Below are 26,353 nucleotides of genomic sequence, written 5' to 3'. Positions count from 1 at the left end.
AGAGCCCAGCTGCTGGCAGGGCGCTTACAGGGACCTGGGGAGCTGCCATCATTTTGCTGCCTTTGCCTGACACACTTCTGCTCCATCTGCTGCCACCGCTCTGCAGCAGCCCGTCCCCCACCCTGCAGCCCCCCAGGGACTCTGGTGCAGGGTACCAGCAGGACCTGCATTTGGGGGTGGGGGGAGGTAGAAATGGACCAGTTGCCAGGGCGACAGCATCCTCCTGCAACATAGAAACCACGGTTTCCATGGAAACCTTTTTGCCCCAGTTATTCTGCCACTGCCACTTCCTTCAATTTGCCTTTAAGATTTGCATTTTGGAGTTGCCCCCCTCCCTATGGTGGCTGTGAGACCCCCCAGGCAGCCCCCAGGGCCGGGTCCCCAGCAGGGCCGCGGTCCCCAGGGCGGGCGATGGGTTTGGGAAGCGGTTGCCCTGGCAACAGAAACAGGGCGTTTCTGGCAGCGGTGGTCACCATGGGGATGGGGATGCTGACGAAGGCTTGTGAGGCTGAGAAGACAAATTGCCCTCATCATTATCTCCAGGCTTGTCAATCAAACATATTCCCTTATTTACCTCGGCGAGGAGAGAGCCCCGGGAGCACACGGAGAGGGAGGGAGCGAGAGGAGAGCTGCTTGCTCCAAACTCCGCACCGGGGAGGGAGCATTGCCAGCCCCTTGGGATGGCCACCATCACCTGCAACCGCTTCACCGAGGAGTACCAGCTCTTTGAGGAACTGGGCAAGTAAGTTGGAGAGGGGCTTGGATGCGCCCCCAACACTCGGAGCAGGAGCGGGGCTGGGGAGGTGCCTGAGCAGAGCTGGAAACAGTGGATATGGGGAAAAGCAATGGGCACAGAGCGTCGGGGAGCAGTGGGGGGACTGGGATCGGGATGGGGTCTGCTAGTCCCTGTTCCATCTCCTCCTGACTTCAAATGCATGCCAATAGGTGCAGACCCAGTGCACCGCATTTTGGGATTGGGGAGGGGTTGGCTGCCCCTCTTACGGAAAAAAAACCAGCACTCCTGGAAGAGGATGCTGCCGGCTCCCCCAGTAACTTCCCCCGCTGGGAGGAGGGACGGGACAGCCGAGGGGGAAAGCCCCAGTGGTGGGCGCCCTCCGGTTCCTTTAGGGAATTTCTCTGTGCAGATTCCCCAGCGTTTGACTCATCCCGTGGGATACTCAACCTGCAGGGTAGCCCTTGTGGAAATCCCACTCAGAGCTGGGGATCTACCCACCCTGTCCCCCATCCCATCTGCATGTGTGAGTGCCCCATAAGGAGCCTCAGCCCCTGCTTTGCTGCAGGGAGGGCTCAGTGGGTCCGCGTGGCACTGCCTGCTGCAAATCAGGGTGTGTGCGTGGTGCAGAGGATAGCAGTTGGAGCAGTTCTGGGGGGGCACTGAGCACCCCGAGGTGGAGCAGTGTGCTTGTCCCAGCAACACACATGTCCTCAGTGCTGGGCAGCGGATGCTCCATGTCTCAGTGGGGAGAGAGTGGCTGTAAATTGAGTGTACAAGGAAGCAGGCGTATGCCTCTCTTTGGTTTGGTTTTGGTGCCCGTTTTTGCTGCTGCCCCAGAGCCGGGTGCCCCTGCTGCTGGCGAGGTGCCCTTTGTCAGATAGGTGTGTGGCTGTGGCAGTCTGCAGGCATGAAAACTTGTTCCAGACCCGCATCCCTGCATCGCCGGGCAGCCTTCGCTGAAATGTGCACCCATGCGTGCGAGGGCGTGCAGAACGGGGGCGAGAGAAAAAGGAGAGGACAAAGATGGAGAACTCGAGAGGCTGACACAGGGGAGGATGTTGTGCCAGGTGGGATGCAGCTGGTGCTCTCCATTCGGATGGTCGCTGCTGCAAACAAGTGCAGAGCAGCGCGCTGGTCCTGGGGTGTGCTGATGGGCGCATACATCTACTTGCAGTTGGGGCAGGTGCTGGGGGTTGGTGGGCAGCTGTGATTGTGGAGCGGTGACTGAGGAGCTCTGTGCTGTGCAGAGAGTCCCAGCTGATGCCGCAAGCAGAGTGCCCGGGACCTGGGGCATGGTGTGGCTTGGGACCTGGTTTTCCAGAGGTTTCCCAGCTTTTCTATGTTCTGTGGGAGAGCAGCGGTGCCCGCAAGGGATGCTGCTGGACCCGGTGCAGTACATGGAGCATGGTGGGGAGCTTTTGGGCTGTGTGTGACGGGGAGGCCTGGGATGGCAGCGAGGCTTTGCCAGATGGGGTGAGCACCCAGACCTGATGAGGCAGACTGGCAGATGCGTTTCTCCACTTTCACTAATTAATGAGCAAACCTTGCAGCAGTAGCTTGCACCCCAGCCAGCCTGAAGCACTCAGCATCCCCTGACACAGAAGCAGAGCAGCTCAGCCCAGAGCTCTCACAGCTCCGTGCATCCCACGACACCTCCCCTTGGTTCGGCAGAGGCAGGTATAGGGCTGAGAAACGTTCCCAAGTCAGAGCCCTTGCTGACCTGTCAGTGTAATGTGGTGCAGGTTGGGAATTTTCCACCGGGATGGTTTCCAGTGCATCCCACACTTTCAACAATCAGTGGTTTCCCAGGGGGAAATTTCCGCTCTGTGAGCTCAGGAAGGGAAATCAGGACGGAGTGCTGCATGGCTCGCTGCGGCAGCGGCTGCCCATAAACCCAGCAAGGATGTTGGCATTCCCAGTGCACAGCCCCAAGGAGCTGGCGCCATGTGCTGGGGCATCAGCACATCCCCTCCACCTTCCCTAAGCTGCCTGTGTTTCTTTTCTACCCAAAGAAGACCAGTGAAGGGTGCGGGGTGCCAGGCAGCTGTTCCCAACCCCTTTGCCATTCCTTCAGCTTCCAACCGTCGTGATATGCATCCCGTGGGGCTGTCCCAAACACAGGACACAGATCTGGTCCCACATTCCTGTAGGGGATACTTGCATCTGCAGCATCCCTGCAGGACGCCAAGCTGGCAAGGGGCTGCAACACTCCCCCTCACCCCCTCTACAACCTGCAAGAGCCAAGGGATGGGGCGAGAAGCAGGGGCAGCACGGGGGCAGCAGGGAGAGGATCCTGCCCACGGCCATCCAGGTAGGACAAACAGCAAGAAGCAGCTCCTTGGGTGCCTCCGAATCCGCCCCCACAGGAGGTTCAGGGAGAGGCTGGCGGCAATTAGTGTGCACTCAGCCCCTCCGCTACCAGAGCTGCAGGAGAGGGTTTTCATTAAAAAAAAAAAAAAAAAAGATATGGAGGAACAAAAAATCCCCAGCCCACACTCTTCTCTCTAGAAAGGAGATAAAATGCCTCGGAGGAGGAGGAGGTGTTGAAGAGAGGGAGGGCGGCAGCAGCGCAGCCTGGAGCTGGCAGGGAAGGTGTGAAGAAGGGGGAACGGAGCATCCCCATGTCAGAGGAGCTGGGGGGGGCTTGCAGGACCTTAGGGACAGGGCTTGGGGTCACACCTGGGCTAGGGGACACTGGCACTGGCAATGGGGCTACGAACCAGTGGCAGGAGCTGGCAGGGATGAGGTCCAATCTGGGCTGTGCAACCTGTGCCTGTGCACTGCATCTGTACCTAACCCCATAGCTTAGTTGGGCTCAAATGAATGAATGGCTGAATAGCTGTCAGTGCTTGGACATCAGTGGCTGAGAATATCCAGGAGCAATGCAGGAGAACCAGGGACCGTTGTTTCCCTCTTGCTAACCTGGGGTGGGGACATGGCCCAGACTTGTGTCTCTAGCCTCTGGTACAGCCTTGGGGCACCCACGTCCCTCCAGCCCTACGTAGGATCATGCAGCGGAGCCCCACATTGGGTTTGGAGTTGGGCCGAGCACCTGGGACTTCTCTGCTGTGAGTATTCTGCATTGCCACAAAGCAAAGGTGGATCTTTAGGAAAAAGGAGCAAAGATGGGTCACGGGGGAGGAAGGAGCCTCCAGACCCAGTGTTGATGGGGCTCCTGGTGGGACAGGATGAGCAGAACTAGGAGCAGCACGGCTCCGGATTCCCCATCACGTCAAGCTGAATAAGAAGGATTTCTCAATTCCTTTCCAATTAAAGCCCTCAAGGCTATGGGAATAGGAACAGCTCAGCTATTCCAGAGGCCAGGATCAAACTGCAGAATGAGGAAGCATCAAGCTCCTTCCTCTCCTTCTCTCCAGCTCCTCTCTGACACGTGCCTCAGGTGATGCTGCATGGGCTGGCAGCTTTGCTGGGGCTCCTGCACCCTGCTGCTTGCCTGTTCTGCTAAAGATCTCACTCAGCCCCAAATTGCCCATCTCCACCCACCTCCACCACTACAATCAATTATCCACTGCTGCTTGGCAGCGTGCTCGCGAACTGCGGCCTTTTATTCCTCGCCATGGAGCAGGAGCGGGGGAAGATGGAGCAGGAGGTGGCATTGCTTTTGATAGTTGTTATTTCAGCGATCGGAAGGGTTTGGCAGCAAAGGGAGCCTGGTACAAAGGTTGTGCTCAGCAGGGCAGTGCGCTGCTGCTGCGGTGGGTTTGCAGCCACAGGGATCTTGCACCGGTTGCCTGCAGCCATGGTGAGCGCTCATAGCTGGTTCTGAAAATTGCTGCAGTGATTGTGAGAGCTCTGAAGCTGGCAAAGACGCTCGTACACATGGAGTGAAGTGGTTGAGTGCAGTGCAACAGCTGTGTCCATTCCCAGTGTCCCCAAGGAGCTCCTGGTAAATCTCTGCCCTTTCTCTGCCAGTAGTGGATAAAGCAGAACTGAAAGGGATGAGAGAGCACTGAGGGGTGAATCCTGCAGCCATCCCCAGGGCTATCTCTGCCTTCCCATGTCCCCAAGGACTGCAGTGTCAGGAAGCACCCACTTTGCTCCCCCACTCTCAAAAACCCTTTCTCTTTCAATAGCCATGACATCCCATCCCATCCCATCCCATCCCCTACCACTGCCCCCCAGAACATTAGGACTGTCCCATGTCCTTGCCTGTACTGAGCCTTTCACCTCCCTCTGCTCCTTGTCTTCCCAGGGGTGCTTTCTCTATTGTCCGGAGATGTGTGAAGGTGTTGGCTGGACAAGAGTATGCAGCCAAAATCATCAACACCAAGAAGCTGTCTGCCCGAGGTAGGTGCTGGGGGTGCTCAGAGGGTTGGCAAGGTTTGGTGGCAGGGAAGACCTTTGCCCCACTCCATCCTCACTGTGGTGCATCCTGAGCTCCTCGATGAATGGCCATTAAATGCATGGACATTGCCAGTGGGTGCCCTGCTGGGAGGCTGTAATTAACTCGCTGCTCCTGCTGCTCTCCTTGACGCCACTGCTCACATCTGAAAGCAAAAATGAAGCACAGAAAATGGTGACAAGCTGCTGTCTGACCTCAAATCAAACCACTGCGTGCCAATGCAGTACAGCACTGACGCCTAACTGAGGAGCTCAGCTCCAAACCCCCATTTGGAGGTGGAAATCCCCCACAGCTTGCTGCTCTCCATCCTCTCCTCAGGTTTGCAATGTCTCTGTGTCCATCTGTCAGCTGGAGAGAGCCTCAGGGTTATTTTAGCTGCTCTGCTAGCTGGAACCAGTGGCTTCTGGTGGTAATAGACCCACGCTCTCCCCCATTGTGCAGTGCCGCGGCATGGGATTGGCCATTGCCTGGGCTGCAAGTTGTCCCCAGAGGGATGCATTGGGCTGGTGACCCGTGGGAATGTGTCCCACAGGGATGTATGCCATTGAGATATGCCAGCAGCTACGCCACACGCGAAGGTATGGTGGGATGGTGTGCAGGGAGGAGTGATGCTGCAGGACACCCCGGGGTGCCTTTGGACATGCTTGGCTACCAAAGAGAGAAACTCTCTCTCATGCTTGGAGAGAAACTGCACATGAGGAAGAAATGATTTTTGAGTGCAGACTGCAGTTGGATTTGTGGGGGAGACGATCCTGTGGCCAGGTGGAGCTGGGTCCCCACTGCTGTCCCCATCTCCTTTCTGTGACCACTGGCTTCTTCTAAGCAAGCATGTTTGCCTTCCCCAAAAGCAGCAATGCTGCATTTCCCCTTGGCTGGTTAATCTCAATCTCTGCAGATGAGGAAACCCAATGGGAAACTATCTGCAGATTGGGAAACTGAGGCAGAGAGTGGGGAAGGGTGATTTACCCAATGTCACCTTGGGGCTGGGGCAGAAAGCAGCTCTCCTGTCTCACATGTCAGTGGTTGCAGATTTGATTTGATGCAGAGCGAGACAGCGAGGTGTGAGCTTGCAAGGTAACTGTAATGGTGCCGGGAGACACAGCCCTAATTATATCCTCACCTCTCCCGTTGTTGGGTTCCTGCTATCGCCAAATGCCTTCAGACAGAGGTGCGGTGAGGCAGCACCTGCAGAGTGCTGGAAGGCACAGCAAGCAGTTCTGGCATGGAACCGGAGCCTAATATGGGGCCATTACCTCTTTCAGACCACCAGAAGCTGGAGCGAGAGGCTCGGATCTGCCGCCTCCTGAAGCACCCCAACATCGGTAAGCGCACCCTGCGCCACCGCCTGCCCCGTCCCCACCACCCCTCATGTGGGGCTGTGGGGTGGGCACTGGGGCTCCCTCCTCTTCTTCATCAGGAAGAAGTTTCTCCAAAAGGGGTCACGTACAGAACGGCCCCCACCAAGCGCAGGGGGGATCTAAGTAGGTCCCAACTAACCCAGTTGGCTGCACATCCCTGCGGGAGGAGCAGGGCTGCATGGGGACTATTTTTACTCCTCGGATGCTGTGTTCCTCTGCATGCTCCAAAAAGCGGCTCCAGCTCTGAGCAGCAGCAGAGAGCGGCGTGGGAGAGGCGATGGCGAGGGGGAAGCGAAGACTTTCCCACCGGCCGTCCATCTGAGAGTAGCCTCCTTCAGAAAAGCTGTTTCAGGAAAACTCCTGAGCCCCTGCAAAAGACAAAAATAGGCAAGGAGGAGAGAGAGGAGAAGGGAAAAAATTGCAGCAAAAATCCCAAAGCTTAGCCTCGACAGTGATGCTGATGCAGGCTGCCTGTGCCCAGTGCTGGTATGGAGTCCAACACGGGGACAAAACAGCTGTCTGCTCCGAGCAGCATGGGATGTGCAGATCCCATCAGAGCCAGCACAGCTGGGGGCATGAGGAAGCTGGAATGCTGTGATCACTGAGGGGCTGTGAGGCTCTCTCTAGTTGCCCGCAGTGCCTCCCCAGCCCTCCTCTCCCATAGGAACGCCGGGCTGTGCAGACAGGGTTTGCACAGACGTGAGCCTGCAGGGACCAGCCCCTGCTTTGCACCATGCATGCATTAGGGGCTGCGCTGGGAAGCTGCACCCTCAGCCCTGTGTCACAGCGCTGTGCCAGGAGCAGTGCAGATTCACCAGGTTGCATTACCCAGGAGGCATTCTAGAGTGGGACATTTTGGCTACATCCAGTGCTGCAGCTTTAGCTCTGAGTACCCATTGCCCTGTGACTGTGGGGAGCAGTGCTATGTCCAAAGCTCTTGGCACTGAGCAGTTTGATGCTGCCGCTGTGCTCAGCCTATGACCAGCAGCAGATGCTCACAGGACTGAGCTATACTTGGAGCAGCTGCTCCTCATTATACCCTTGGCTCCTGGCAGCCACGGGCAATGGGACTTCCCCAAGCAGGGGATGTATCCGGACCATCTGCTTAGAGTTACACCACCCCATCCGCACCGAAGTTGCTTAATCCCCTTTTGAACATGGTAGGATTTGGCAAGATCCCAACACAATACCCCCCAAATCCCTCTCAGATGAGATGAAACAGAAGGAAATGTGCTTTCAAAAGAGGAAGGCAGAAAAGCTGAGATTATGTGTCAAAGTGCTGAGCAAACACAGGTGACGGAGCATAGGGGAGTGGAGACCATCAATAGGGAGGAATGAGCAGGGAATGGGGTGAGCATCCTTATCATTAACACCCACAGCCTAAAAGGAATGTTTCCACACAGGGCACAGCTGGTGTAGTGCAGAGAAATGGGCTGAAAGTGATGTCAGGTGAGCAGTGAGGAGGGGTTAAATACACACAGCCCCAGTGAAATCAGAGTGAAGTGAGATGTGGGCAGGCAATGCCAGACTGTGTTTTGCACACCAGATTCTGTCCCACCTTTTTCTGCACCTTTGCCGTGCGTCTGACTGCTGAGATGTGAGAGCTTAGCTGAAGGGCAACGTGCTCTCACAGGGGCATCCCTTGGAGCAGGGCGAAGAGCCAGGTAGGGGGATGGGACAGAGTGCTCCTGCTCAGGGAATCTCATCCCGTGATGATTCCTGGGCATCCCCAGCAGGAGTGCTCCTAAGGAGAGAAGAAAGGTCATGAAGAGGAGGGAAAAAATAACTACAGAGACAGGTCAGAGTCAGGGCTGGGTTGGCAGCCTGGCACTATCCTGACCTGAGCTGGGATCTCAGCCAATTGCTGGCTGTCCCCAGTTTAGATGTGACTTCTGAACTATGGCTCATGGAGGCTCTTGGCTGAGTGGGGCTGCTGCCAGTCAGTGGCAATGGGAAGAGGGGCAGGGGGGAGGATGAGCTCCCAGCAGATATCCCTGCTATGCCAAAGGGCACCCAGGCTCCCCAGGCAGCCCGTAACCCCCTGTCTCTGCTGCAGTGAGGCTCCATGACAGCATCTCTGAAGAGGGCCACCACTACCTGATATTTGACCTGTGAGTGCCATTTAAACTCATCTTCTAATCTGCTGCATGCTCTCATTGAAGTGATGTGCCCCATAGCCTCCCCCATCTCATCCCTGCACTTCTGTGGGCTGCCTTGAAGTCCTTCTCTGCATAGAGAGGGAAGAGCCAAGCTTTGAGTCCTTAAAGTTGGCAGCTGGACTTGTTCTTTGTCAGTTCCTCCCATCCCATATCCCATCCCGTCCTATTCTATGCCAGGCAGATGACAGTCTGTCCCTGCCCCACTCCCTCGTGCATGGCAGCAGTACTTGGATGGGTTACTAGGGCTGAGCATGCTGTGAGCACACCCAGCCCTGCTGCAACGCCCAGTGTGAATCCCTTGTTCTGTCCCAGGGTCACTGGTGGGGAGCTGTTTGAGGACATCGTGGCCAGAGAGTACTACAGCGAAGCGGATGCCAGGTGAGCAGGGATCTGGGCAGGAAAGGACAAGAGGTGTCCCACGTCCCCACAGCTTCCCAGGGCTCTATCCACTCTGCTTTCTGTAATTCGAACCCTTGCTCTGATGTTCACCACTTGGAAACCCTAAGGAGGGTTGGCTGGGGCAGGATGGCTGAGGGTGCAGTTTCCAAGCACCTCTGTGCCTCTTGGCTTTGCCCCATGGACGGGGCATAGTCCATACAAATGCTTAAGGGGTTGTTGAGCTCTGTGCTACCTCTGCCTCTGTGAAAATATCCCCTATTTCTAGGCAAAAAGCAATCATAATTAACAGATTGCTTGCACTGAATCCACTTCCAACGCATCCTCTTATTAGTGTCATACAAATAACATAAATGTAAATAAAGACTTGCCTTACAGACAGCTGTTTTGGAACAAAAGTGATCGTAGCCTCATTCTTTTTCCCTGCCTTTCTCATGCATGCAGTGAGGCTGGAGTTTAATGAACTTGACATAAAGCAAACTGGCACAGCGAGAGCCACCCATGTTAGACAGGGCTGGGAAAATGGGACTGAAGCATCAGCTGCATGGCCGATGGGCACAGCTGCTCTGTTCCTCTTTAGAGACCAAACTGGGCTGGTACCATGTCTGCACCATCAGTCCCCAGCTTCTGGTGCCAGTTCTGTGGGAGCCCATGGGTGCACGCATAGCCGCAGCTCCCTGTTCACTTGTTGGTGGCCAACCAGTGATGTGGTGGAGAGGGACACTGTTCTGCAGGGCTGCAGGTGGGACGTGGAGATGGGAGAAGGGCAGGGGGTGAGATGCAGCCACGTGGACGTAACTAAGGCACTTGTGTGAGGTTTTTCCTCTTTGCAGCCATTGCATCCAGCAGATCCTGGAAGCTGTCCTGCACTGCCATCAGATGGGAGTGGTCCACCGGGACCTGAAGGTATGGGCTGCAGGGATGGGTCTGTGGAAGGGTGTGGGGACACATCAGTGGTGCAAGACCCTGTGGGGCAATGCCTGGCACCCTCCAGGGTGGGGAGGAATGCCATATGGGAGCTCCTGGAAAGATTCGGCAGCTCTTGGGCAAAACACCACAAGGGAGAGTGGGTAGAGAGGTACTTATAGACCATGGTCCTCTATGGTGCTTTGGGATATGTAGCCCCACAGAGCAGTGGGACCACATCCATCCTTCCCCCAGATGTGTTTGGAAGTCATAGCAGAGCCCATAGGTTCTCACTGAGACACTCTCCTCCTCCTGCAGCCTGAGAACCTGCTGTTGGCCTCCAAACTGAAGGGGGCTGCTGTCAAACTGGCTGACTTTGGTCTCGCCATTGAGGTGGAGGGAGACCAGCAAGCCTGGTTTGGTGAGTATGGCTGTGGATTATCAGGTTGGGTCAGTGGTATCAGGCCTGGAGGGCTGAGCACCCCCAAGCCATGTATGGGGATGCTTGCAGCGTGCAGGGTGTATGATGGGTTGGTTTTCTGTCACAGGTTTTGCTGGCACCCCAGGATACCTCTCCCCTGAGGTGCTCCGCAAGGATCCCTATGGCAAAGCTGTGGACCTGTGGGCTTGTGGTAAGGGAAGTTAATCTCGAGAATGTCCTCAGTTTCTCTCCCTGATTTGGGCCGGTCCCTAGCATGGGTCTGCTCACACCTGCAGTGCAGTGCCTCTCACTCACCTGCTGACCCCATGTCCCCTCCTGCACAGGCGTCATCCTCTACATCCTGCTGGTTGGGTACCCACCATTCTGGGATGAAGACCAGCACCGCCTCTACCAGCAGATCAAGGCTGGGGCTTATGACGTGAGTGCATTTCTCTTTCTGCCCCCTCCACTACCACCCTTTCCTCCCGCTGCCCCCTCACTGCAGTCTGCTGCTCCAGAAGAGTGACTGGGATGAGTCAGACGGGAATGAGTTCCCTTCCCTTGCTCTGGTTGTAGAGGGCTGACTGAGATGCTGTGCCCAAGTGCACACATTGGCACCTTGCAGTCCACTTTGCAGAACAGATAGGTGTCGTCCTGGGTCTTGTCCTCCCTCCAGCCCTGCTCCCCAACTGGCAGCAATTCCCATTTGCTTCCATGAGTTCCTCTGCCTGCTCCCACCTGGGGCTGGAGGAGAACCAGCCCAATCGCCGAGGACTGCTGCTCCTTGCCTTGCTCCCTGCCATCCCTCACCCATCCCTCTGTTGGCAGTTCCCCTCCCCTGAGTGGGACACTGTCACTCCCGAAGCGAAAGATCTTATCAACAAGATGCTGACCATCAACCCATCCAAACGCATCACGGCAGCGGAGGCTCTGAAGCACCCCTGGATATCGGTGAGTCGGGTGGCACTCACCCACAGGGACCCAAGCTCCGTGGGCATAGGGGTTTGCATTGGGACCCTGCACACATGTGCCCTGAGCCAAGTCTCTCTCTTCCCAGCACCGCGCCACCGTGGCCTCATGCATGCATAGACAGGAGACGGTGGATTGCCTGAAGAAGTTCAACGCTCGGAGGAAGCTAAAGGTAATTTGCACGCAGTCCTACCCAGGCTGCTGCAGAGTGCTTGGTGGGGTCTGTGGGGGCTGGGTGCTGAGTGGGGAGAGTCAGGGTTTGTGTGCATTTGCACTAGGCTGCACGCAGTGTGACACAGAGCAGGGCAGCTGCAGGCTACTAACATGATTATCAAGAAAAGAAACTGGCTATGAACTGTTATTACTTTTCAGCCAGACAAGTAATCAAATTAGTTCAGGCATGCACTTCAAAATGGTAATCCATTACTGCAGGCAATTAGTCCTAAGTAATCTCATTATACGCTGAGCAACTAGTTAGTAGAGTCAGATGGAGAAGGGGCAGCATTTTTCTGGGTGTTATTTTGCAGTGTTGCTGTATGGGTGGCTTTCATGAAAAATCCCCATCCCTTTCATTTCAATCACATCCATTTCCGCTCCTGGCGGCTCCCCTTGCCACCAGCTGCCCACCCCGGCCAGCAAAGAATGGGATTGAAATATGCCCTGGGTTATTGAATATCCCTTTAATCTTTGAGGGAAGATTCAGAGCCTGCAACCCAATGCCCTGGCGTTAGGGATAAGAAGTCGGGTCAGCCTGTGGGCCAGCTTCCTTCCAGCAAAGGGTGTGGTGGACAGGTGACACACAGAGCTGGGAGCATGGGGACCCGGTGGCTCTGCGCACTCCCCTCCTTTCTGCCTTCTGTGTGTTGCAGGGAGCCATCCTCACCACCATGCTGGCCACCAGGAACTTCTCCGGTAGGTGCTGTTTCTGGGTTTCTCCCCTGAGGGCAGAGCTGGGGGGGGGGGGGCAGCTACAGTAGGGCTGAAACTGCAGCTGGGTGTTCTGGGGAGGTGGTGATTTGGCGCCCTCCCTCCTGGAGATGTTTGTGATGTGGATCCTCCAGATGCCCCGGCAGCACAGGGTCCCCCCACTTCACCCACCTCGGGATGCTGACCCTGCAGCGATGCTGCTCCTCTCCCACATCCCTGCATCCCCAGGGCTGCACTGAGAGGCAGGGATGGAGCATGGCAGTTTGCAGAGTTCTCAGCACAGCATGGCTTGTTTTCAGATGGGAATTTTGGAGTGCTTTGCTGAGACACTCCAGGAGCCGGGTTTTGGTGTGGACAGGGAGAATCAGGGGCAGCTGGCCCAGCCAGGAGCAAATGGCCACAGTCAGGATTGGCATCTGCATTTGTCGCAGGGGGGTGGGGAGATCATGCTGACATATTTAGCACTTGTGGGCAGCGTGTGTGGGGCTGGAGGAGTCCAGCAGCTGGCACGGATCCGGTTACGGAAGGCGCAAAGCATCAAAGGGCAGGAAACCCAAAAGCTTCCCTCCTAGCACTTCCCATCCACGCAACCCAGGGGCTGCCCGTGCCCCCTGCCCACCCCAGCAGGCAACAGGATCAGCACGGGACTGCTCCTACGGGCGCTCCAGGATGTGGGGTCCCTGGTTCAGCCGGGGGGTTCGGCGCTTGGCCAGCAGCTGGAGGTGGGCACTGGAAAGGCATCTGCTTTTCATCATTGTCAAAATGTGGGCTGCAGCTGTCAGGCCGGCGGGCCGGCAGCACATGATCCCAGCAGCATGGGGCTAAAATTAGAGGGGCGGCAGGCGGGCGGCCCATTCCAGCGCCGCGCCGACAGCGCCCGCAGCCAGCGGGCTCCCTATGGGGCACCCCACTGCCTCGCCGTGACGTCTGGGGACGCTGATGTCCCTCATGGAGAGCCGCTCTGGTGGGACGGGCCGGTGCTGGAGAGGTCATCCCTGAGCTCGCAGGGTTGCGCCGGAGGGGCTGTGAGAGGACGAGAGCCGCTACTCGGCTCTGCTGCCCGGCATCATGCTGCTGATCTTCGGCCTCCTGGTCCTGGTGCCCTGCCTGGCTCTGCTCACCTCTTTCCTCCTCTCTCCAGGAGGCAAGAGCGGTGGCAACAAGAAGAATGACGGCGTGAAGGTAAGTCCCCTCCTGCCTGCCTCTCCGCTCCCTGGCGCTGGCAGTGGGGTCCTGGTGCTATGCCAGTGCTCCCTGAGGCACCCTGTGCTTTGAAGGATAGTTGTTGGCACTGCTTTCCTGGTGTGTTCCTGAGCCACTGGAGCAGCTTTTCAGCATGGCGAGGGAAGGGGTTGGTGCTGCAGCCAGGAACAACAGAGCATAGTGGAGTCTCACTGCTGCTTTGTTGCCCCCAAAACACGCTTGTTCTGGGGCTTCAGGCTGGTGGTGGGCTTATCACCCCACCTCAGAGCAGTCCTGCTGCTCCAGGGTCCCCCAGCACCATCTTATCCCTACAGTGGTCCATGGAGATGTTTAACCCTCTCGACCCCGTTCTCATCTCCTGTGCTTGTTGTAGACGGTAAAAATGAGCACTCCAACTTGGCAATGTGCTGGGAACAAGCTGGTGCTGGAAGGGCTGCAGGAAGAACGGCCCATGCAAAAGTCTTTTTCTTGTCCTGTTGGATACAAACTATTGCTCAACAGTGGAGAACTTGCAGGATCACAATCCTCTGCTCCAAGGCAGGGATGCAAGGTGTGAGGCAGAGCTCTGGGACTCTGATTGCAGCACAGATTCTTTTCTTCTTCTGGTCCTTTTGCAGGGACTCTGCTGTTGTGAGGGTTGCAGGATTTGGAAGAGCAGTGCACTCAGCTGTTTTCTTCCTTCCTTTGCCCAAAAGTTTGGTGCAGCCAAAGGGCTGGGAATGGCTTTTTGTTCCCCTCCCACTAGTTGCGGCATGCCAAGCCTGCAAGGTTTGAGACCACACAAAATCTGCACGCAGCTCCATAAAATCAAATATTCTGGCCACGCAGCATTGTTCTGCAACATGAAGCTGATGGGTTACATTGCTATGAGAGGAAATTGCCTTGGGCAGTGGGATGTCACATGGCTCCCAGGGCAGGACTGCTGGCTTTGCACAGCCCCACGGGAGTCCCAGCAAGCTGCCTGCCAGCCCTCATCTGCTGCTTCTGCAGCCACCTGAGCAGTGATCCCAGGTAGAGGTGCCACAGTGTGAGTTGCTGGAGCATAGCTGATTCAACAGGGAGAAGCTTTTTAAAGCACTGGTGGCTGCAGACACTTCATCAGGCACAGCCCTGAATTATGTTTTCCAGCAAAAAGGAATTGCCTTGATTTCAGCTCTAGGTGTCATGATAGAAGACCACTTGCTGATCCAGTATCCTAACAGAGATATCTCTTGGCTTTCCAAGTAGACTGAGTGTGAATGTTAGCTTGGGAAACTGGCTGCTGAGGCCAAAGTTTGGTGGCCCAGCACAGGTACCTGGCATATGGCAGTGCACTGCTGGCAGCTTGTCACTTCCTTCCATCTAGCTGGGAAAGCAAGGCAGGGATGTGGAATCCTGCATGGATGGGTGGGCAGGTCGGGAGGGGGCTGAGGGCCCAGTCATACGGGGGGGTTTGCCATCAGAAGAGTTGTCTGCACCTGGAGATATCACCTGGGCCAGCCTTCATGAGAGCAGGCACCAGGAGGGTGCTAGCCCAGGCTTGGAGAGCTCAAAGCACTCTCCCAAAGAGGTTTCCCCCTACAAAAAGCACTCACAGGATCAAAAACTCCTCTCCACCCCTGCTCTGGGGTCTCCAGGAGGTGTTCTGGTCCCAGCAGCCACGATACCTTCACTGCCCTGTGTAGTGTCCCATCTTGTCACATCGTGAACTAATGAAATCACTGCCCCATGTCACATCCTGTCCCGTCCAAAATTAATGAGCTCACTGCCCCGTGTTGCATCCTGTTACTGTATGTCCCGACTTGACGCAGTCACTGCTTTGTGTTGCATTCTGTTGCGTCTGAAATTTCTGCAGTTTACTGCCCCGTGTCCTGTCCTTGATTTGCAGAGGCTGGGAGCTGTCTCTGGCTATACGTCCCCCTGAGGTTCCTCCTGAAGCACAGCAGCGTGCCCTGCCCCAGGGACACCTGTCGTCCCAGGGAAGAAGGGGTTAGGAATGGCAGAGGACTCAGTGAAGGAGAGGACAGTGCATTGGCGTGGGGGAAACTCAGTATTGATGCTGGTGGAAGCCATTTAGGAAGTGAAAAGAGCAGTGAGGATGGATGGATATTAGTTTTCCTACTGCAGCCTATTTATTCACGCTAATGTGTTGCTGCATGGGTTTTTCCAAGAGTTTGGCACAGTGCATGTTGCTTTTATCTCTGTGAGACAGGCAGAAATGGTGCCTTGTTAAATGTGCTGGTAAACTGCTGCTTATTTGGCACTGCAGCTCCTAATTCTTGCATTGGTGCTTCCTGTCACCAGCTGTGATTTGTACCCTGCAAACTGGAGGTGGAGAAAGGCCAGTGTGCATTTCCTTAGTGGAGAGGGGAGCACTGCATGAAAAGGATGGAGTATCCAGAACAAATTTGGGATTGCAAGTGGGGATGGAGCAATAGGGTCTTCTTTTCCAAAGCCTTAGTGCCTAGTGGTAGTGGTCAAGGATGGAGATGAATATGTGCATATACAAGACTGTCTCTTGGGAGGAAATTTGATTCAGGGTAGCAGAGCTGTGTCAGGACAGCTTCTTATGGTGTGTCTGCCTTGCAGGGTTAAGAAGCGATAGCCATGCTGGCTTTAAACCAGCCAGCTCTGTGCTGAAGACAAGTGAAGGTCCAGGATGACAACTGGGTGTTTCCACACTGGTCATCACATGGATAGAGTCAGTACAACTTCATTTTGGTGCTCATAACCAAACCACAGCGTTGTGCGGGTGGCAAAGCTGCCAGAGCATTTAGGCATCTCATATTGCTCCTGTAGGCTTGGTAGCCTGGACAGAAAGCCAACAGAGGAGTCACCTACTTCTGCAAGACCTTTGGGCTAGGCAGGTCCTCGGGGTGAGCAACAGCAGGGATTGTGGCAGGTCAGGAGAAAAAGGTGACAGTGGAAATGTGGGCAGGAGCTGGCACGGCCCCGCTGTGCGGTGGCACGTCCCTCCAGGAGCACCAGGTTGGCCTCGTGCCTTTGGTTACCCCTCCGTGAGGACCATGAAGAGTGGCTCAGGAGCTGCTGCCTCTCTCGTGCTGCTCTCTACCTTTCTCACTCTGTGTCTCTTCCTGTTCCATCTCTTCTCCTTGTTTTTCCAGAAAAGAAAGTCCAGTTCCAGCGTTCAGTTAATGGTGAGTGTCCTTCGTCTTCCTCAATGCCGATATTGCTGGGCCTCTCCACATGTTCCAGCTTTCCCCTGTTTTTGGAAGTTACCTCGGGGTAGGGAAGAAGGGCCACCGGGGTTGGAGGGAACATCCTCAAAGCCGTATCACCCACAGTCCCCATTCACAGGGTTGGTGCAGGCACTTGCTGGCCACTTGGCACTTGCTGGTGGGAAACCAGCCCTGGTTCTTGCTGATGGGTTCTCATGCCGTTTCTCCCAGTTCTCCTGACTCAGGTCTGCAGGCTGCATCGGTCCAAGGAGCCTTGGAGAAACACCTTCCATGCCTCTGCGGGGACTGTATGGTCATGGGACACCTTGCCAACCTACATCGGGGTACTATGGGTAATACATCAGCAAGGCTCTGCTGGGAAGAGCTAGCAGAGCCATTGCTCTAGCTCCGCTAGCAGAGTCGCCTTGATGGGGCTCCTGGAGAGAGACGGGGGGGTCAGAACCCCCTCCACCCCAAATCTGTCTAGTGCTCAGCTGTTGATGGAAAGAGCTGTGTCTCAGCCTTCGGTGGTCCATGTGGGTCTTGGAAGCACTCTGTTGTATTGTACATTTCTTTCCCTACTCTGCGGTCAGTGTGGTCTCTCTCACTCCTGCACAGTCCCCTCTTTCTCATCCCAGCTCCTCCTCGCTGTTAATTTGTACATCTCTCTCTATCGTACAGTCAACATGGTGTCTTCCACCCCTGCGCAGCCCCTTCCCTGCCCTCCTGGCACCCCGCCGAGCCGCCCCGGACCTGCCCCACCTCTGTGTCCCTGCAGGCGTCGGTAGGACAGGCAGCGCCGTGCCTGCAAGACCCTCCCGAGCCCAGTCCATGCTCCCTTGGCACACGGCTGGGGGGGCTCGGCCAGCACAGCGTGGCGCTGCGCTCGAGCTGTGGTGGAGGACGGGTTGGAGCTGCCGGCGTTTTCCTCGGCTGCCGTCCAGTCGCACAGCCGAGCGCTGTGGGGTCGGACTCGGGGGGCTGTCGGACGCACAGGCTCCTCCTGGCATGGGGAGAAGACTGGGCTCACCGTGCTGTCTCCTCTCTGTTCTTTGCTCAGGAATCGTCGGAGAGCACCAACACCACCATTGAGGATGAAGACACCAAAGGTACACCAGTGGGGGTACGCCAAGGCCACTAGCCTAGCAGCCCCTAATGGGGTCTTGGCTATGGGAAAGCCCAGCATCAGCACAGTGCCTTGGGTTTCCTTAAGAGTGCACTGCTAGCATAGGTGGCTTCACCTTTGGGTCACCACCAGGAGTATCTGGGACACTGCTGGTGAAGAGAGGAGGCCCACAAAACTGGAAATGGATGATACCATTCCCTTCCTGCATCCTTGCTGAGGTCTGGGCTCCTTTGAGACCAACATCCCTCAAAGAAAAGACTCCAGGAGAAATCTCTCCTCCCTGCCCACTGGAATCAGCTTTCTAAGAATAACCCAGGGAATCATTTATTGGTGCTAATTTGTAAAGTCTCTTGACTAAATGATCTCAGCGCAACACAAGATAGGCTACAGCCAGATATGTTAGTTGGATACATGTCCTCCCAAGGCCGGCCTCCCGGTGATGCTCTGTACAGGACAGTCTTCCTTTCTATTAGGAGTGACTTTTGTGTGTCTTTTCAATAATCTTAGCAAAAAAAAACCAACCAAACAAAAATCCCGGTGTTTTTGATTTAAATTTGTATTTTTATTCTTCTTTAAACCAACAGTACGGAAGCAAGAAATCATTAAGGTGACAGAGCAGCTGATCGAAGCAATAAGCAACGGCGACTTCGAGTCCTACACGTGAGTGTGCTCAGTTGTGGGCTGGGCTCAGCATCCCAGAGCAAGTGCCAAAGGACCTTGCTGCCAAGGGCAGGGTGACCTGGCAGAGGGACGTGGACACCATCCAAGAGACACAGGAAACATTGGTTTCCCAACCCCGTGCTTTCTCACACTGAGATGACCACGTTTCTCTGGTCTTGTTAGCACAGATGTGCCCATTTTCTGGGTTTGCAGAAAGATGAATAACTGCAAGTGTGATTTATGGTGGAAGAAGGAACATTACATCTCTGGTATCATTACACCCAGACCGCCTCGGGCTGCTTGGAAGCAGAACTGCTCTCTACTTGCTGAGTTGAAGCTCCTCAGACTACACTTCTTCTTTGTCCAAGGCCTATTTAATTAGTGCATCTGAGTGAGTGCAGGTCTGCTTCCCTGCCCCAGAGGACAGCAGCAGAGATATTTTGATACAGAGCAGAGAGAACTGATTTTTCCCTGCTGTTTTTCTCCTATCTCTTACGAAGAAGGCGGCAGTACTTAACAGGAGGTGTTGAGTGATGGAGGGACCTGTGTCATCGGGGTCCCAGCTGAACTTGTGGGGCTGGGGGCAAAGGGTGTATTGGCTTCCTGCAGGGCCAGGCCAGGCTTCTGCTTGAAGACAGTCTTTCTTGCTGGAAGCAATGAGATGATTTCTCCCTTCCCTCTCCCTTCCACCTCCCAGGAAGATGTGTGATCCTGGGATGACTGCTTTTGAGCCTGAGGCTCTGGGGAACCTTGTGGAAGGCCTGGATTTTCACCGATTCTACTTTGAAAACCGTAAGCTGCCCCTTGCCTCCTGAGAAACCCTTCCTACCTCCCATGGCCTGGCTATGTCCCTACCTTTAGCAGCTTGCTGAAGAGAGGAGGGAAAGGGTGGCTTTGGGAGCATTTAGGCTAGGTTGGAATATCCCAGATGGTGAATGAAGAGCTGTTTGGTTAGTCATAGAATCAGTAAAGAGGGAAGAGACCTCCAGGATCACCACATCCAACCCACCCCCACCATGCCCGCTGACCATGTTCCTCAGTGCCACGTCCCCATATTTATTGCACACCTCCAGGGATGGTGACTCTGCCACTTCACTGTGCAGCCTATTCCAATGCACTGTAATTCTTTCCAAGAAAAAACTTTCCTAATATTCAAGCTGGTGCAACTTTAGGCCATTACCACTTGTCCTAGCTCCCTAGGTGCACCCATCCTGAGCCTATTATGTCCTCAGTCTTCCAACCCCAGGACCTCCCCTTCCACACTAAGGAGCCACCTAAAGTCCTTCCTCTGCCTCAGGCTACCCTGATTATCCCCTTTCTAGTGTGGTCCCGGAACAGCAAGCCTGTGCACACAACCATCCTGAACCCCCACATTCACCTGATGGGAGATGAGTCCGCCTGCATTGCCTACATCCGCATCACGCAGTACGTGGACGCAGGGGGCATCCCCCGCACTGCCCAGTCTGAAGAGACCCGCATCTGGCACCGCCGGGATGGCAAATGGCAGATTGTCCACTTCCACAGATCTGGCGCGCCCTCTGTCCTACCGCAGTAAGCCCTGTGAGCATCCAGGGGCTGCAGATGAGGTGGAAGGGTGGGATCCTATCCCAAAGAGCATAGCTGTAAGATTTGCGGTGGGGAGGAGATGGGCAGTGGTCATGAGAGGGCAGTTGGAGAGGGATGCTCTGCTGGAATGATGGCTGAGACAATGTCCTGCTTTGCTTGTTGGTGTTTTGCAGCTGAAGCGTGGTACGGCCCGTGCTGGATTTGTCACTGACTGACTGCCAGGGGAGACCCTCCAACTCTTCACCTACAGGATTTTGGCTGTTGGCTCTGCTGCTTGGTTCCTGCTGGAATAGCTCCTCGCTTCTCACTGCACACATGCAACGGCCTCAGCGGCACCTACAAACATCCCGTCTCCATCCACTTTCACCAGGACCCCTTCCTCTGCATGAACGAAGAAAAGAAAAACCATGAACCTAAATCTGAGCACTTGATGCCTGCCAGGGCAAAAGGCCCCCCTACAGCCCTGCAGTCCCATACATCCCACAGACTGGGACAGGACTCTTCATCCACCTCCATTGCCACCTCTGCTGGCAGCTCCCCAAAGAAGAGGAGGTTGTGGGGAGCTGCTCTGTGCCACACACCCTCCGCACGCCAGTGGATTTTGCCTTGCTGCTATCAAGGTCCCTGCCCGCTGCCCTGAGCTCATGCGTCCCGGCAGCCTCAGCTGGGGAACCTGGGTTTTAAACCATTTGCAAAATTCAGCTTCTGTGCATCTTGGGTGAGGAGGGGAATACGTGGATGGGTGAGTAAAGGTGTCCTGGTGTTTTCTCTTCCCAGGAGGGTAAGTAGATTTGCGCCTTGGCAAGCTACCAGGATGTTCTCTCTCCTTTCTCCCCTCTCTCCTGGGAGCGGGGACTGGCAAAGCTGGGAGAAAAGAGGAGAAAGATGACCTCTGTGTATCACCACAGCCCAGAGAGCTCTCCCGGCCCCACCAGTGGGCTCGGGGCAGCAAATCTCTCCACACCCTGCTCCCATCCCTTTGGATCCTAGCCCCCAACCCCTCGCATGCAGCATCTACAGCTCCCCATGGCACAAAGGCTGAGGTTGCTGAGCTGGCCACTGATTGGAGACACAGACACCATTGCCCACACGACACCTTCCAGCGAAGATGAGGAATGCAAGCTTTAGTGACAAAACTCTGCAGAATCTGGTTGTGCTTTGAAGAAACAAACAAGCCTTTAGCTATCTTCTACTTTGAGCGCATGCCTTTTTATAGGAAAAAGAAAACAACCTACTGTGTATTTCGTAACTTGATTTTGAGTATTTGCTGAAATGGATCTTTATGTAATATCTAGAAACATTCAACTGTTTGGGGTCGGGGGGTGGGGGGATTTTGGGGGGTTGCTGTTTTCTGTTGCGTTTACATTTGGAGAGGGGTTGCAACGCCATGCTGCTCCGGGGCTGCCAGCAGGCAACGACACCAGGGCACCACGTCCCCAGGGCAGCCGTGTCCCTGGGACACCAGTGTCCCCAGGATTCTGCACCCAGGGGGCTGCTTGCATGGCAAACCCAGAAGGGGACTCTTCTGAGCCACCAAGGTATGGTTTTTAGGATGGAAAGCAGGGCCAGGACAGGGAATTTTGGTCCTGCCCCTCTGCCATCAGGTAGAGGTTTGACAGACATGAGGGCGGTGGATTTTCCAGCAATGCTTCAGCTTCTTGTTGTCTTTTTCCAATGGAAGCCCTTTTCTCGTTGACATGGGGCTCCTGCAGTGCTGCTGCCCCAAGGACTTTCTAGCTGCACTCTCTTCATCTGCATGGCGTTTAACTTTCTAGATGGTGCGTGTGTTGAAAAACAAAGAAATTATCAAAAGAAGCACTTGTTTTTGGACATTGGAAAAAAAAAAAAAAGGAAAAAAAGGAAAAAAAAAAAAAAGGAAATGTTTTCTCCATGTAAATTCTGGGTGTGTATTTTGCCTTTTCTGTGGTTTTGAATGCTTTGCTCTTTGTCTAGGCAGGGATGGCTGCCTCGCGAAATGCAGCCACGTCCTTGCAGACTGCAAAAATATTTTCCTACTGGATGGAGGGGCAGGAATCCAAACTGTTGGGGTATTGAGAGGCTGTGAGAAGTTTTTGTTGTGTCTCACTGTGCAGGGACCGTGACTGTTGCTGGCAATGTTGTATAGGAGAGACTTTTTTGGAAAGAAATCTCAATGGTCCTCTTTGGATGCAAGTGTATGTCCCCATGCCTTTGGTGGACCTTTGCTGGTTGACTGTGGAGCTATGTTGGCTTGCAAGAATTGCCCCCAAAGCAGGGATATCTATTCAGGGAGAGAATGAGCTTTTAAGACAGAGTTGGGGTGCTTTCACAGACCCATTTTTCTTCCTGTAGTTGCGTAGTGCTGATTTTTTTTTCTTTCCTTTTTCATTTTTAAAGGAAGGACTCAGCTCTTTCATGGTTCTCCCTCCTCCCCAGCATTGGCTCTGAAGCCAGCCATGGCAAAGGTCTCATCCACCTCCTGATGTCAGAGCTGTACTGCAGATGGGTGTGAAATTGATAGGAAAGCAGGATGCTGTGAGGCTCAGCCTAGTTTTGGAGCTGCCAACAGCTCTGGGAAGTTGCTCCAGCAGACAAGTGCTGGAGAAAGGGCTGGGACAGGTCTTGTGTAGGGTTTGTTGAGTCTGACGGATGGGATGGTGGGGTAGATGCAGTGTCCTTTTACTAGAAGCCCACTTCAAGCAGTTGCTGGCTGAGGAGAATATCTTGGTTTCCAGAGAGGCTTTGAGCTGTTTTTTGGAGGTGATTTCTCTTCCTTGAGGCTTCCCTACCGTCATCTCTCCAAGGACAGGTTCTTTGCGAGGCACCTGGATGTCTTTGCAACACCCAAAATGCTCCCAGTTCTTCTAAGGGAAGTATAGTCTTTTTTCCAATTGTTTCTAGTCTTCCAGTCAAGCCAAAGCCTGACCGAGGAAGACCCAACTTCCCAACCTGCCTAAGTTGGCAGCATTAAGCACCTGCACTTTAGAGGTCTGTTCTGCCTGGTTTCTCTCCCCATTTCACCCTGGTTCTCCAGAACAGGTTTCTGTATCCCCAGAACATCTCTGAACAAGCACTGATAAGCCAACACCTTTTCTTTTAGTAGCCATTGCGAAAAACTTTGCCTGTCTTCCTTTGCATTTCTTGATTTTTGCCTGAACTTACAGGAAAACCTTATAAAAAATCAACATAATCATATGCCACAGCCTTTTTTTGGCTTGCAGAACAAGGGATGCTGCAGTTACATCTGTACCAGATGTTCTTGCTAGAGACTGTGCTGTTGGCACCAACTGTATTGCATGCTATCTGGTATTGCCCCAGCAATACAACCACAGTTCTGTCATCAAGTGATGACAAGGTCCAGGAGATGTTTACAATATGCAATATGGATGATGCCACCTTCTTGGGATGGAGTTCACTGCCATGGTCTTCCTGTCCCCAGTATCCTCAAGGCCAGAGATCACCTAATATCCTAGTGCAGGTACAGCCTGACTTGTCTGTCCATCCAGGTCAGTGTAAACTCAGAAGTCCTCCAATTTGTCATCTCTTTCATCTCTGAGACCACTGCAGATAACTGAATCTGAGGACTTGCTATGGTGTTCTCAGGCTCCCAGACCCACAGGTGGAGTTGGGAGCTGCTCCTTTTCCTTTCTGGACTGCCAAGGTCCGGTTTCAGCTGCAACACCTTCATTTCTCAGGTCTTGCTGGTATATCCACTCTGGAAGGAGAAAAAGCCACCCCTGGGCCTCTGCTCTTTGCTGGAGAGAGCAAATGCTCCGCTCCTCCCTCTAGGCAGGCACAGCCAGGACAGCTCTTTCCCCTTCCCAAATAAATGCTCCACTTTCCAGGCACCAAACCCCACAAATTTGCCTTGTCTCCCTCTGCCCAACTGAATTTATGACCCTGTGGAGGCATGCAGGATGGAGCTGGCAGCATTTGGAGCTCATGGACTCCTGAGAAACACCAGCAAACAGCAGAGGTGTGTTTCAAAGGGCAGCTACACTGTCTGTGTAGCCCCATGGACCAAGAGCTGTCTGCCAGCAGAAAATCCCATAACCAAATCCTCTGATCATCCCAGGAGCTGGGCTAACCCTTCACCTTCCATCACGGGACACTTCTCATGGTCTACAGAACCGTCTTGATGCAAACGACGCACTCCTGCTAGCTGGACGAAGACTTTGCCATTGCCCATTTCCAAAAATGCAGACCCCAGCCCTTTCATTCCAGACAGGGAAACTCAGATTTTGAACGGGCTGTGGACACGTCACAGTAGGGGATAGTGGCCTCTGTGCCATCTGTCCCCCAGAGGCCACCCTCCTCAGCAGACAGTCCTTTCTGCCCTTAGGTACAGACGAGGGGGTGTGGAGGGGGCCGTATCGAGTGGCTCCTTCCTTCCTTGAGTTGTTGTCCCCTTTTTCTAACTGTTGCACAATTTTAGGGTTTTTGTAACATTTTTTTTTGGACAAGCAGGGAAAATACGTTCACAGTGGTTTAAGAAAAAAAAAACAAGATCTCTCTCATATTATATATATATAAAAATATATATATATGCATACAGGAATTCTCTATGGAAATATTTATTTAAGATGACTGCAAAAATATATATATATTAATTAAGAGTATACTAAGCCTTGTCAAGCAACATAAACCAGGCCCTGGGGAGGGGTGGCTGCTCATCCCCTGTGTCTGTAAGTCCATACGGTTGCAGCTGAAGCCTTTATCCTTTTGTATGCTTACTCAATCCTTCGAGCAGTGCGACCACGTTGGATTCTGTGGGCTCTCGATGCGGGGGGGGAGGGATCGGTATCGTTTCCTTGTCCTTTGTTTTCAGAACCTGTGGCTGCAAACGGAACGATCACTGTTCGACTCGGATGCGATACGTGGGAGGGCAGCGGGGGGGCCGGGCGCGGGGCGGGAGGGCGATTGTCCGTTTTATTCTTGGTGTTCAAGTGCAATAAATAGCTAACAACTTCTGAGCATGGAAACGGGTGATTCTCCGTCACTGCAGTGACTCAGACCATTTGCATCCCTCCGTTGCTGCCCTTGAAAGCAGTGAGGCTTAGAGCAAAGCCTGGGTTCCTGGGCTCACCGTGGCAGCTTCACGTCACCCCCAGCCCTGGCTGTCCCCGTTGCAGGGTGATGGGAACACAGCGCTGGGCTGCTCTGAGGGCAGCAGGAGGAACTCAGGGGTGATGTGGAGCCGTGGGGCCGCGTGGCATGGCTCGGCTCCGCGCCTGCAGTGGTGCTGCGGTCCCACGAGGTGTCAGCAGAAGGCTGTGCTGCGGGAAGCAGGCAGCGCCTGTCCCGAGGCCAACCTCTGCCCCTTGGCAGTATTTCCGTCACTCCGTGCCAAAAAGTGCTGCTGCAAGGTCAATGCGGTGGCAGAGCAGGGTGTTCCCCAGAGGGCGGAACGCGTGGAGGCGTAGGGATGGATGCAGTGCTGTGTCCCAGTGTGCTGTGCCCAGGGGATGTGTCCCTGCCCCGTCCTTCACACTGCACCTCCAAGCGATGGCAGGCATGCAGCCTGTAGGATTCCATGGGGGAATGTGGGGCCAGGACCCCATGGAGCCATGCAGAGCCCAGAGCAGAGTGCCCAGCTCAAAAATTCTCCATCTCCACATCCTGTGAGGGTGTTCCAAGTGCCTCCAGCGCTCCGTGGCCAGCAGTGGTGCCATGAAGTGCCCAAGCCCACCTCCTGCTCCATCACATCCATCTCTCAACAGGGCCAAGCTGGCTGGGGTCCCCCGGCCCGCACACCACGGTGGCTGGGCAGCACCGTGACCTCCCGAGGCCTCCCGCTCAGCAAATAGTGTCAAGGTTAGAGCGAGGATTCATTGGGGCCATAAATGTTTATGGCAGGCCCTCCCCGCTCCCCAGCCGCCACAGCCTGAACTTTCCATCAGCGACACTTTTATGGCCGGCCTCTAATGATTAACCCAGGGAATAGCGGACGGAGGTGCTTTGCGGCACGGTCGCACTGCCACAGCCCAGCGGGCCCAGGGAAGGGGTCTGATGAGGAAGAATAAAGGTCAGAGCCAGCTGGGAAGCGAGCTGAGTTGTGCTCAGTGCCTCCAGCGTGGAGAGAAAAGCAGCAGGAGAAAGGCACGTTGGAGAACATCCCTACAGACCCAGAGGTGCAAAGGCAGTAATTAAATCCCCCACAGTGAGAGGGAAGGGACACTGAGGAGCAGCACAGACTGCTGCTGGGTGCTGCTGGAGGGCTGGCTGGTTTCTCCCCGAGGTGGCTATGTGCTGTGCAGCACAGTGGAGCCTGGCACACGTGGGAGACGTGATGACATGGCCATGCCAGAAAAGCCTCGTGCCAGGTTCGCCCTGGAGAGAGCCCAGTACATCAGGGCTACAGGCATAACCCAGACATAAGCCCTCATTTTTCTGTTTATCCTTCATTGTGGTTTTTACCTTAGTGGA

General features: G+C 54.6%; 1 protein-coding gene across 1 annotated transcript; it reads left to right on the top strand.

The window, feature by feature from the left end:
• Positions 1-680: 680 nt before the first annotated feature.
• On the top strand, positions 681-23,117 carry CAMK2A (calcium/calmodulin dependent protein kinase II alpha). The gene is made up of 19 exons (XM_042881486.1): positions 681-742; positions 4,950-5,044; positions 6,362-6,421; positions 8,514-8,568; positions 8,929-8,994; positions 9,846-9,918; positions 10,237-10,339; positions 10,467-10,550; positions 10,684-10,778; positions 11,168-11,290; positions 11,397-11,480; positions 12,178-12,220; positions 13,377-13,417; positions 16,543-16,575; positions 17,657-17,705; positions 18,307-18,382; positions 19,080-19,174; positions 19,705-19,942; positions 20,122-23,117. Exons 1-18 carry the CDS (start codon positions 681-683, stop codon positions 19,935-19,937), a joined length of 1,470 nt encoding a protein of 489 aa, XP_042737420.1. The 3' UTR covers positions 19,938-19,942; positions 20,122-23,117.
• Positions 23,118-26,353: the final 3,236 nt, after the last annotated feature.

Source organism: Lagopus leucura, unplaced genomic scaffold (assembly GCF_019238085.1).
Source record: "Lagopus leucura isolate 7727_CA_CO unplaced genomic scaffold, USGS_WTPT01 Super-Scaffold_100030, whole genome shotgun sequence".
Taxonomy (NCBI): domain Eukaryota; kingdom Metazoa; phylum Chordata; class Aves; order Galliformes; family Phasianidae; genus Lagopus; species Lagopus leucura.
This window is presented reverse-complemented; position numbering and strand designations above follow the sequence as displayed.